The sequence below is a fragment of the Salvelinus sp. IW2-2015 genome, linkage group LG14 (assembly GCF_002910315.2).
Source record: "Salvelinus sp. IW2-2015 linkage group LG14, ASM291031v2, whole genome shotgun sequence".
Lineage (NCBI taxonomy): Eukaryota > Metazoa > Chordata > Actinopteri > Salmoniformes > Salmonidae > Salvelinus > Salvelinus sp. IW2-2015.
The window spans coordinates 49,895,658-49,909,046 of record NC_036854.1 but is presented as its reverse complement, the minus strand read 5'-3'; the positions used below and the strand labels follow the sequence as shown (position 1 = coordinate 49,909,046).

General features: G+C 41.2%; 1 protein-coding gene across 1 annotated transcript; it reads left to right on the top strand.

Annotated features, from left to right (window-relative positions):
* The first annotated feature begins 338 nt into the window (after positions 1-338).
* LOC111972502 (5-hydroxytryptamine receptor 5A-like) lies at positions 339-12,848 on the top strand. Its single transcript, XM_023999501.2, has 2 exons — positions 339-1,139; positions 11,983-12,848. The coding sequence occupies exons 1-2, from the start codon at positions 414-416 to the stop codon at positions 12,310-12,312; spliced, it is 1,056 nt and encodes a 351-aa protein (XP_023855269.1). The 5' UTR covers positions 339-413; the 3' UTR covers positions 12,313-12,848.
* The last annotated feature ends 541 nt before the right edge of the window (positions 12,849-13,389 follow it).

Below are 13,389 nucleotides of genomic sequence, written 5' to 3'. Positions count from 1 at the left end.
CCAAAATATGCCACAAGACCTAGAATTGGCTTATGTGTATCCCACAAAAAAAAGGTTCACTGTTATAAGTTAACTTTTTTGATGAATTTAAACAAAATTGCCAAAATTCCCATGGAAAAATTCCAGAAATATTCCGAAAATTTACCGGAAAGTTTCCGACCCTTTGTAACCCTAGTTGGCGTAGACTGCATTCACRGTGAACGCTGCATATGTCGGTTCAATCGGAAATTACCTTCACATTTCTATCACGCAATTTGTAACTCTTCAGCGATACTGATTGAATAGAGCCCCTAATAAGCTTCTTCTTCTATCTCTCTCTACACTGCAGGATATCAGAAGCCTTCCCTGTGACAGACCTGTCTGGCCAAATTCAGCCAGCTGGGCTGTGTGACCGCTGCTGAACACTGTTGAACATGACTGAGCCCAACATGAGCCTAGTGACCACCAACATCAGCGGGGCCGGTAGCGACAACCTGGGGTATGGAGCAGGGAACTTCTACCGTCCGTTTTCGGTGTTCAGCGTGCTAACCCTCACCCTGCTAGCCATGCTGGTGGTGGCCACCTTTGTTTGGAACCTCCTGGTTCTCCTCACCATCCTGAGGGTGCGGACCTTCCACCGTGTGCCACACAACCTGGTGGCTTCCATGGCCATTTCGGACGTGATGGTGGCTGCCCTGGTCATGCCGCTGAGCCTGGTACACGAGCTCAACGGGCGGCTGTGGAAGCTGGGCCGCGTGCTCTGCCAAGTGTGGATCTCCTTCGACGTGCTCTGCTGCACGGCCAGCATCTGGAACGTGACCGCCATCGCCCTGGACCGCTATTGGTCCATCACCAGACACTTGGAGTACACGCTCAAGACTCGCAAGAGGATCTCCAATGTGATGATCGTACTCACCTGGCTGCTGTCCTCAGTCATCTCCCTGTCGCCACTGTTCGGCTGGGGGGAGACCTACTCGGAGGAGGGCATGGAGTGCCAGGTGAGCCAGGAGCCCTCCTACACTATCTTCTCCACCTTCGGAGCGTTCTACCTGCCGCTGTGCGTGGTGCTCTTCGTCTACTGGAAGATCTACAAGGCGGCCAAGTTCCGCATCGGCTCGCGCAAGACCAACACCATCACGCCTATGGCTGAGGTGATTGAGGTACTTTTGTTACCATAGTCTTACCCCGTGCCAGGCGGGTAAAACTGGTTAGAATTACATCAAAAATACTTTTTTCAAATTATTTCTTTTTCAACTAGTTTTGCCCGCTGCATGGTTGGTTGTTTCATGTGGGATCCACATGATGAACTACCAGTAGGATAGCATGGCATTAATAATCAGATGATTTCATTACCTTATTATTACTTAGACACACTCGTACAGCTCCTCTGGCATTTTTGACGGACATAATCAACCCTAATCAATGTTCAGATAATGGTTCAAACACAATCTGAATAATTATCTGAACATACCTCAATTATATCAGTGTCATTATAGCTTTCTCATATCTGCTCCTGAGGTGCATATCACATTGTTATCGACTGATGAGGATATGCTGTCGCTCTCATATCGGTTGCTGGGCAATTAGTAGCCAATCATGTCATCACCATAGCGCATTCTGAGCTGTGTTCTGATGGTGTTGTGATGGTGCTGCGGGATGTGTATCGTTCTCTAACGCTTGTGTGTACTGTATCTCACACTCAACGGAACAATTCACATGGAGGCGTGTACACATGTATGTTTGTTACATAGGCCCACACACATGCGCATCCACACACACAAATACACACACACACACACACACACACAAATACACACACACACAGAGGGTGAGAGATAATGTGTTCCCAATACAGACGGACATTTAATCCAGGGAAGAATCAAGAAGCAGTGGCAAGTGAAGAAGCGGCTGGTATTAATGGCTATACTGTAGGCACAGTGGCATATAAATACCCAGCGTGTTCAACAAGGCTAGGGGTCACTGTACCGTCCTCACCACGGCGGCTCTCTCTAATCAGCAAGGCCCCTGGCATAGACCAGACACCCAGGCTGCGTCACAAATGGCACCATATCCTTATGAAGTGCATTACTTTTGACCAGGGCCCTATAGCCTATAGCAATGTATTTATTTTGGTCCAATTAAAGGGATAGTTCACCCAAATTACATATTGGTTTCCTTACCCTTAAGCAGTCTATGAACTACAACATTGTCATTTTGTAATGTGGGTGGACTATCCCTTAAGGATGCCTTGTTTATATACACTGAGTGTACAAAACATCAGGAACACCTACCTAATATTGAGTTCCACCCCTTTTTGTCCTCAGAACAGCCTCAATTTGTCGGGGCATGGACTCTACAAGGTGTCGAAAGTGTTCCACAGGGATGCTGGCCCATCTAGACTCCAATGCTTCCCACAGTTGTGTCAAGTGGGCTGGATATCCTTTGGGTGGTTGACCATTCTTGATACACACAGGAAACTGTTGAGTGTGAAAAACCCAGCAGAGKTGCAGTTCTTGAAACACTCAAACTGGTGTGCCTGGTACCCCCGTTCAAAGGCACACATTTTTTGTTTTGCTCATTCACCCTCTGAATGGCACACATACACAATCCATGTCTCAATTGTCTCAATAAGGGATCATAGCTTTCACCTGGATTCACCTGGTCAGTCGATGTCATGGAAAGAGCAGGTGTTCCTAATGTTTGGTACACTCAGTATATAGGGGCTTAATTCCASTATTGTTTACAAAATTATTCTTTATTGCTTACATTTTAGCTTTGGAAAAATACATTTGAAATGGTTTCAGGCGGCTGATTAACACTTCCCAGCATGCTGTTTAGCAAGTACATTTTTTAAATTATTAGTTTGCACATTTTTTTATGTACTCTGATCTGTTAGTAGTTGGATTTATTGCACCYGTGATTGAGAGGATGGAGCCAGTTCATATAGCTTAGGTTGTCCAATCAATTTCATGCTCACTATCTTCTATAATCAGTCTGAATGGAAAAGGTGGGTGATGAATTATTCCAAATCTTGTAAATGTGCCATTTGGCTGGATATCAATTAAGCAATAATACATGAGAGGCCATGTGTTATGACATTTTTATCATGGCTGTGTGGTCATAGCCATGAGGCGAAACCGCCTCAAGTGTATTACASCTTTTATACAACAGGTTACCAGCATTAAAATCAAGATTATTTCACAAACCATCCATTTTTTTAACAAAAAATGATGCTACATTTACTGAGACTGKATGTYAAGTGACATTTTAGGCGTTCTCTGGTCGTTAGTTCTATTCGTATTGACTGCCATGGAAAGCAAAACTGCCCAAGCGCTGGTTGATAGTTCCAGAACCTTGGTTTCTAGGGAGGCTGTACATGGTTCTGAAAACAGTGCACGTCTGGTCTGTGCGTAGGAAAATKTAATAACRGATCAAAACATTGTATAGGGGCRCTGTCCATGGATCTGAAAACAGCACTGAAACATTGTAGCAAAGACATTGATACAACAGATCAGAATAGAAACCACAATGACAATTTTTTTTCATATAGTCACAGCATCGACAGCTATTTATTTATGATACTGAATTGCACATTTCCACGAGGCAGGGCTCATTCTCCTAGGTTCTCATAAATGCAGCCACAACGATGATTCTCTCCGTCTCTTTCCATTGGATTTTTGTGGTTCTTGGTTTCTTCATTTTTGTCTTTTATCACGAATGAGTCTGGCTTCAGTTTGTGATTTCCTTCATTGCGTCTTTGGCAAAAGTGCAACTGCAAATCAAACCACACCTTATTCAGTAGGTGGTGTATAAACTCCAGAGAATATTATCATTCTCCTGTTTTGAAACAGTTACCAGATCGATGTTTATACCCTTTTCTGACAGCCATTCCAGAAAGCACTTCACTGCCCAGTTGGTTTGTCTTGATGTAGCTAGCTTGTTCACTTTGCTTCTTTACTATGTTGTCTATACCAGTGCTAACATTACTGATTTCTGCATGTCTAACGTTAAAGCTAGGCTCAGGTTGCTGGTCAACTTGCTCTTCTTCTTGTTTAATTTATTTAATATCCTCCTCCTCTTCTTGTTGGCACCATTCATTAAACATTAGTGGATAAAACAAATCAAGAGTAACTTTAAAATCATCCATGACGAGTTACAGGTGCTAAGACTAGTAGTTGTAAAAGTAGTTGTGGTAGTGCGTTGCTAGGTAACAACGTAACGATTCCACTTTAAATGAACGTGGCCATGTGTATGTTGTCTCATTTATCATGGGCAGGAGAGGCTCTAACAATGGGAATTATAAACCACCCGTTGTATAATTGGAATTAAACATCAGCCTGAAGGTCATCATAATTTCATAAAATGGCCTGATGTGGTGTGCAAATAAAATTATTTCTTATTGCTGTGATATGGATATAACAGATAATCAAAGACGGAACTGCTGGTATTTCAACACACTTAAGAACACATAATTTTATGGAACCCTAGATAAAAGCTGAAAAAAGTGAATCCAACGACCTAGTCTTTGTCACTAATAAACACAATCATGGGTGAAAATTCTAACGTCTGTCCAAATACACACAATATTTGCATATATCCCAGTGTGCCTTCAGAGTGAACTTCATAATTACCACTGTGTTTTCTTGTGATAGACATGGTTGTTTCACTCAATTCCCCTTCACTAAGTGAGCGCCTAAGTTAATATTTTATCCATGAAATCAAACCCTTTATGACAATACATCACATATCATGTAAGGCTGTACCTCAACAGCCTAGTTTTACCATAACACACTGGTCTGAAAGTCTTGGTTTGTAGGCCACATTGGGCAAGTCACATTATGCTGGTTTGCAAAGGGATATGTAATTCCTATTGGAATCCAGCCCGAGTTAGGATATCCAACAACTGGGGCCGGTTGCACCAGTTGGTCATAAGTGGGTCATAACTCTACATCAGATGTTAAATGGGCTCTACGTTGGACCGAAAAATGATACCTGTTGCACCACCCGGGCGTAAGCTCTTCTACGCCTAGTAGAGAGCAGGCGTAGGGTTTTACATTAGGACTATCTTCATCATGATACACACAGAAAATAATAGCAATATTTAACAACTTCAACAGGCTTTTCACGTTGCCTATGAGCCAATAGCAAAACAATACACTTGATTTATGCTACGTTACAGCATGCTAAATGTGTCTGATCTGTGGTAGATTAGCAAACGAAGCCAGAGTTAAAATAACCAAATATACAGATTAACATTCAGTGAAGCAAAATCACATTCATTGGCCATCAGACAGGTCAAGGGCTTTTGGTTGGTAAATAGGCTAGGCTACTACACATGTAAATTACTAATTACCCACAACCTGCATTAAAAATGACTGCTAGGGCAGAGTTAATKGGACAAAGAAGACCCACTTAAACATTTAAACTGGAACAACCATCTCAGTAACGGGTTYAATAAATCCAACTACTAACGGATTGTATTAGTTTAGAAAAATKTATGTTATTTATCTTTGTATAGCATAAGATCAATTAATCAATGTACATGCAAATACATGGATATTGAAACAAACAATTTTAAAAATCTACCTGCAATAGAGCACACTGGGAAATATAATAATAATGGTAAGTCATGTCAGAAGCTAGTTGATTCATTACTTACCAACAACAGTTGCAAATTCCAATAAAACTACATCACGTTTTGAAGTTCACTTTTCTTSCTTTGTCTAACAACACCATCATAACTCTAGCGAATACGTTTTGTGGGTCAGAGTGCAGTATTTATTTCATTTCATAGCACAAACGTTTGTTAGCGTGTTTCTCTCACTGGTTTTAGCTCTGGATGAGTTGCCTAGCAACATGTGCCTCAGAGGGAGTCAGTCCGTGTTGCACTACATTCCCATGAATTGTGAATCTGTATGAACCGAGCAGCTAGCGTGACAGGTAAAATGGCTTTGAAAAATGTCAGCTAATAGGGAGAAGTACCTAACAAAATAACAGCATTATGGCATTCACTAATCATAAACTATTCACATATAATTGACATTTCGAGAACATTTGTGTACACATTTCTTACTTACTCAACCTTTAACTTTATACAGAGTAAGAATTACATTCAACTCTGGTTATTAACACCAACGGTTCTTTTACAGCACCGAGTGTTAWTTTWACTCCTGAATTAATAAAGCTCTCATTTATGGAGAAGGAATTTCACTCTACCTTTAGTATTTTTGCTTTATTTAGACATACACATATTATGAAAGGTGGAGACGGGAACTGAACCCTGTTCTGGGGAAAAGCRCACAGGGAGTGTTGCCAACATGCCCACAGCTCTGCAAGATCCTCTAATTTCTATCATGAATCTTGTTTCAAACTTTGCATTTAAGCACTTGACAACATGATGTGTAAATGTTACATTGAAAATAAATAAATGTGTAGTGAATGTGTTTTAGGTGTGTCCCTATCTCATAAAAAAAGGTTTGGTGATTTGTGTATTTGTTTTTAGAGCATGGAGCATTGTTTCCCACAATGTGCCAAACCATTCAGAGACATTATTTTTAACAGCTTTAGCTTATTCATGATATTCAATAATTGGATGAGTTTTTGGGGATAATGGTTTACATCTTTATGATTGTATGTTTTAATWTGAAAACCATCTTATTGTCTTRTTTTATATATTTAACRTTTTAAGATARTTCCCTTAATTCCTGAGAGTTTTCAGAATTCAGGAGACATTTTGAGGTTTACCAGGAATCCCTCTTAGTTCGTTATTAGGTAAAGTTGGTCTTTGAAATCTGCCATGAATTGACGTAATAGGGTTCAGTTTGGATTGAGTTGAAAGAAGGGAAGGAATTTAATTATGTGAATTGTTGTGGCAGAATATTGAATTGGGAATTGTATTTATTTTTTTCCTGACTTAGAATTGATGGAATGTATAGGGAGAGGGAATTGAATTTAAATTGAATTTGTGGAAATGACCCAAACCCTGGCCTCTACTCTCTCTCTGGCTATATTCAATAAGCAAACCCCTGCATACACTTTTAAGTTCCGCAGGTTCGTTAAGAGAATTGKCTGCTACAAAACAGCTCAAATGTATTGCGGCTATTTCACTGATTTGGAGATTGTTGAAAGTAGACTTCTTATAGACTGGTAGGTCATTGGAAAAWATCCTTCAGCTTCCGTATGTTTTATTAAATTATACCGCACTCAAACAATAGAAACTAATTGGCACCTAGCATGAATATTTATCACCATATACACCCTCAGTAAAAACTTCCTCTAGTTTTCACATAAATTAATTAGACAGTCAACTATCACCCTCTAGAACTGTGGTATTTCAGCTGAATTAGTTTAGTCAGTAACATTTTCTATGGAGAAAAGTTAAGCTGTTTTATCTGTGGTATGGTACTTTGTATACATGGGTGTTTGGATCAAGGTCAGCCCAGTTAACAGTGTGCACAAAAGGAGTCGTGAATATTAGCTGTGATAACATCTAAACACAAGGAAGCACGCAGGCCGCGATCGAAGCCCTACTGGAAATTCCACACAGCATTAACACATTCTAACATGTTCCATGGCATAACWTGATAACCTGTTTCCAATACATTTKAAATGTATTTAGGAAGAACAAACGCTAGCTTTTCAGGGGGTTGTGAATACAAACACAGGTTGAATACTTTTTTACGTGGTACAATGAAATTTGTTACTGTGTAATTATTGTACTTGCCACTTGTTTTTATCATGACTGTTTSCGGTAGGGTATCTCTGAGTGCACTTCAAGCGGGCTTACTTTCAACACATGTTTAAACGCAATCCCCAGCCCCCTGGAATGGCTCAGTGGAGTAGAACCACTGTGTTCTAATAGGAAATGATATGGATATGTAGACTACTGCTACTTGTATTAAGGAATACCTAGGATAGGATAAAGTAATCCTTCTAACCCCCACCCCCTTAAAAGAGTTAGATGCACTATTGTAAAGTGGTTGTTCCACTGGATATCATAAGGTGAATGCACCAATTTGTAAGTCGCTCTGGATAAGAGCGTCTGCTAAATGACTTAAATGTAAATGTAAATACTTGGTATACAAAAGGAATCAGCTATGTTTAATCCAGTTGAGACTATCAAACAACATCAAACAGGGTCGTTATTGCTTATGCCTTGTGCATTACCTTCGTTTGCATGTCTTAAAGAGATTCTCCTGTACTTTTGGTTACTTTATAGCCAGTAGTTCTGAAAGTAGCACTCACAGGCTAAATGTGGTCCACGGAAATTGCGTAATATGTCACATACAGTGCATTCGGAAAGTATTCAGACGCCTTGACCTTTTCAACATTTTGTTAAGCTACAGCTTTAATCTAAAATAGTTTTTTTTAAGTTAAAAAAGATCATCATCTACACATAATACCCCATAATGACAAAGCAAAAACAGGTTTTAAGAAATACTAGCAAATGTATTAAAAAATCAAAACTGAAATATCACATTGACATAAGTATTCAGACCCTTTACTCAGTCATTTGTTGAAGCACATTTGGCAGCAATTACAGCCTTGTGTCTTAGGTATGACGCTACAAGCTTGGCACACCTGTATTTGGGTGTTTCTCCAATTCTTCTCTACAGATCCTCTCAAGCTCTGTCAGGTTGGACGAGGAGCGTTGCTGCACAGCTATTTTCAGGTTTCTCCAGAGATGTTGGATGTGCGATTCGGTTTGTTGATTTGTGTAATGGTTTTTAAAGCATTGAGCAATGTGCCAAACCATATGAGAAGAAGAAAAAATGAAACAGCTTTAGCTTATCAATGATATTCAATAATTGGATGAGTTTCTTGGGATAATGTTTTACATCTTTATGATTGTATGTTTTAATATGAAAAGCATGTTATTGCATTTTTTATATATTTAAAATTTTAAGCTAATTCCTGAGATTTTTCAGAATTCAGGAGACATTTCGAGGTTTACCAGGAATTTAGATTGGGTGTTCCGGGCTCTGGCTGGGACACTCAAAGACATTCAGAGACTTGTCCCGAAGCCAATCCTGCGTTGTCTTGGCTGTGTACTTAGGGTCGTTGTCCTGTTGGAATGTGAACCTTCGCCCCAGTCTGAGGTCCTGAACAGACTGGAGCAGGTTTTCCTCAAGGATCGCTCTGTACTTTTCTCTGTTCATCTTTCCCTCGATCCTGACTAGTCTCCCAGTCCCTGCCACTGAAAAACATCCCCATAGCATGATGCCGCCACAACCATGCTTCACCGCAGGGATGGTGCCAGGTTTCCTCCAGATTCAGAGAATCTTGTTCCTCATGGTCTGAGAGTCTTTAGGTGCCTTTTGGCAAACTCAATGTGCCATTTGCCACTACCATAAAGGCCTGATTGGTGGATGCTGCAGTGATGGTTGTCCTTCTAGAAGGTTCTCCCATTGCCACAGAGAAACTCTGAGCTCTCTCAGATTGACCATTGGGTTCTTGGTCACCTCCCTGATCAAGGCCCTTCTCTCCCAGCTGCTCAATTTTGGCCGGGCAGCCAGCTCTAGGAAGAGTCTTGGTGGTTCCAAACTTCTTCCATTTAAGAATGATGGAGGTAACTGTGTTCTTGGGGACCTTCAATGCTGCAGAATTGTTTTGGTACCCTTCCCCAGATCTGTGCCTTGACACAATCCTGTTTCGGAGCTCTGCAGACAATTCCTTCAACCTCATGGCTTGGTTTTTCCTCTGACATGCACTGTCAATTGTGGGACCTTATATAGACAGGTGTGTGACTTTCCAAATTATGTCCAATCAATTGAATTTACCACATGTGGACTCCAAACAAGTTGTAGAAACATCTCAAGGACGATCAATGGAAACAGGATGCACTCTGAGCTCAATTTCGAGTGTCATAGTATAGGGTCTGAATACTTATGTAAATAAGGTATTTCTGTTTTTTTTTATACATTTGCTAAATATCTAAAAACCATTATGGGGTATTGTGTGTAGATTTCTGAGGATAAAAATAAAAAAAAGTGATCCATTTCAGAATAAGACTGTAACGTAACAAAATGTGAAAAAAGTATAGGGGTCTGAATACTTTCCGAAGGCACTGTATGTGCAAATATGTGCACCACGTTATTGCTCTCTCTTTCTCTCTCTTCTGTGTCCACTGAATTATTGGGCCCGCCCTGCAACCTCATTGGATAATGCTGGGCAGGCTTCTTGATAGCTGTCACTGAAATTTGAGGGACTGAAGCTCATTGGCTATAACTCGAATTGCTAGGAGACTGGCCCACGTGGGGGGAAATGTTGTGGCACATCTTCAAGAAAACAATCGCTTTCAAAACTAGGGATTTCGTGGGTAATTGAGGTAAAACAGTCATTCTTCTCATTCTCCAGCCCAATGTAGGAGGTTTCAAAAATATTTTCKTTGTCGCCAAAGTACCCGAGCATGTCTTTAAATTCCACAAACATGTAGTTAAGTCACTTAGGGTCTGATTTTTAGCTACCTTTTTGTCTGAAAATTACATTTCACATTTCACCACTAAGAAAACCTTAATCTATTGACAGGAGTCAGGCTTTCATATATCACAGTCCCAGATATCTGTACTTAAAGTATTACATCCATATACACTGTCAAAGAGGCAATCTTGGATTCAAACAACAACAAAGTGGACACTTGTTTTGGTAAACAACTGAGTGATGGGACTAGAGAAATGTAACCAATATCAAATTCATAGACAGATCTATGGATGCAAGGACTACCATTAATGAGATAAAAAAGTACATAATGTATCTTGTGTTGTGATGTGGTAAGACAGTTGAACTAAGTTTGTGAGGCATTTATAAATTATATTCTTCAAGAATCAATGGCTATATTTCATCAAAGCACACAAATTGATCTAACAATCCCAGATTCCCCTTCAAACTGCAAACCCTTTTWCCACAGTACCTCAGGGTTCAATATGCTCTACCCTTCAATTTGGCATCAGCAACTTCCCCCTAGACACTATGCTTTTAACCCCTATCCTCTGCTGCAAATGGAATACCTCTCTCCATTTGTCTCCCTGGCATCCCGGCCCTTATTGATTTCTGTAAGAATTAACGTCAACTAATTCTGACTAAGCTCTTTATACATCTCTATACTTCAGTCTTAGAGCGCCTGGTGTTGTTGTTGCTGCCAATAGGCTGCCGGCCTACCTGCCACTCTAGTTTTAATAGACCAGGGACTGCGTCCCTATTTAGTGCACTACTTTTGACCATGGGCCATTTGGGACGTGCAACCCAGGTGTGATCTGCTGGGAGGAAAGTTTAGGTTTGTCAACAGCTCGTGCATGATGACCTGCAGCGGTCAGGTGTAGAGACAAACACTATTTCATCAGGCTCCTTATAACAGGGCGGGTGCCTGGAGAGGAGAGATTGACGGAAAGATTGAAGGATGGTGTTTTCATTCCATTTATTCTGTGTGAGGCTGATGGCTTTTGATTTGATTTGATTAGGATCCCCATTAGCGGACGCCAATGGCGACAGCTCGTCTTACTGGGCTCCGACATAGAACGAAAACACATTACAGACAGAAGACTTTACATACGGACAACAAGTAGGTCACATGGGGGAGAGGCGTTGTGCCATGAGGTGTTGCTTTATTTGTTTTTTGAAACCAGGTTTGCTGCTTSAATTCTGGCGGGGCTTGTAGTTCATGACCTGTAGCGTGGCTGATTGATTCATCAGACACTATTTTGCTTGTTTTTGAGTGATACGTTTATTGACTTGCGCACAAGGTTCAACTAGCTGACTAGTTGCTCAATTAACTAATTCATTGGCTGGTTCTTTTACTGATGAGTATCAATTGGTTGACTGTTTGATTGACTAAGTGACTAATTGACTGAGAACAAAACAATTTATGGCTTATGTAAAATGAACAAATGTAAAACTGAACGCCTGCAATTAATAACAGATTGATTGGTCGGTTCTTTAATTTCTTAATTTCTTAATTGGTTGACTGATTGGATTGACTAACTGATTGGCTGACTGTTTGATTGACAGGTGGAGGCATCGCGGCAGCCCCAGATGGTGTTTACTGTGCGCCACGCTACRGTGACCTTTCAGATGGACGGCGACACGTGGCGCGAGCAGAAGGAGAAGAAGGCGGCGCTGATGGTGGGCATACTGATCGGCGTCTTTGTCCTCTGCTGGATCCCCTTCTTCCTCACGGAGCTCATCATCCCGCTGTGCCACTGCGACATTCCGCCCATCTGGAAGAGCATCTTCCTGTGGCTGGGCTACTCCAACTCCTTCTTCAACCCGCTAATATACACAGCCTTCAACAAGAACTACAACAACGCCCTGAAGAACCTGTTCTCCCGCCAACACTGAGGCCGGGGATGAGGGCTGGAGGACGAGGGCTGGAGGACAAAACTGACAGTGTAAAACAACGGTTAAAATCAGCAGGTCCTATCGTCTCTGACCACAGAACATTGGCCAAAATTTTCGTTWCATTTGACACTGAGGCTGGGGCAGAGACTAAGGCTGAGACCACAGGAGGTTGGCGGCACCTTATTAATTGAGGAGGACGAGCTTGTGGTTAATGGCTGGAGCAGAATAAGTGGAATGGTATCAAATACATCAAACAAATGGTTTCCACGTGTTTGATGCCCTTCCATTCGTGCCATTCCAGCCATTATTATGAGCCATCCYCCCCTCAGCAGCCTCCTGTGGCTGAGACTAAGGCTGGGGATAAGGCAGATGCAGAGAATGGGGCTGAGGCTCAGGCTCAAGCTGAACCACACGAACAGCCACTCCACCAGGAGGCTAGCTCTATCAGAGCTAGAGAGCAAATCTGACAAACCAGCACAGGCTCTTTTAGCGTCTCCTTTCCCAACTCTGCGTCAACCAAGTTCTTGCAAATCAGCTTGTTGAAAGACTTTCAGAACTTTTATGATRTTTTTGCATCAAATCAAGTTTTATTTGTCACATGAGCCGAATACAACAGGTGTAGACTTCACCATTAAATGCTTACTTTCAATCCCTTAACCAACAATGCAGTTCAAGAAATAGACTAAATAAAATATTTACTAAATATACAAAAGTTKTAAAAAATCTAAGCTATCAAAAAGTTAATTTACATAACAATAATGAGGCTATATACAGGGGGTACCGGTACCGAGCCAATGTGCTACAGGTTAGTTGAGGTCATTTGTAAGGTGACTATGCATAGATAACAAACAGCGAGTAGAGCAGTGTAAAAACAAAAAGGGGGGGGGGGGGGTCAATGTAAATAGTCTGGGTGGCCATTTGTTTAGTTGTTCAGCAGTCTTATGGCTTTGGTTGTAGAAGCTGTTAAGGAGCCTTTTGGTCCTAGACTTCGCACCGCAGAACAGTCTATGACTTGGGTAACTGTCTTTGACAATCTTTCTCTGATACTGCCTAGTATATAGGTCCTGGATGTAAGGA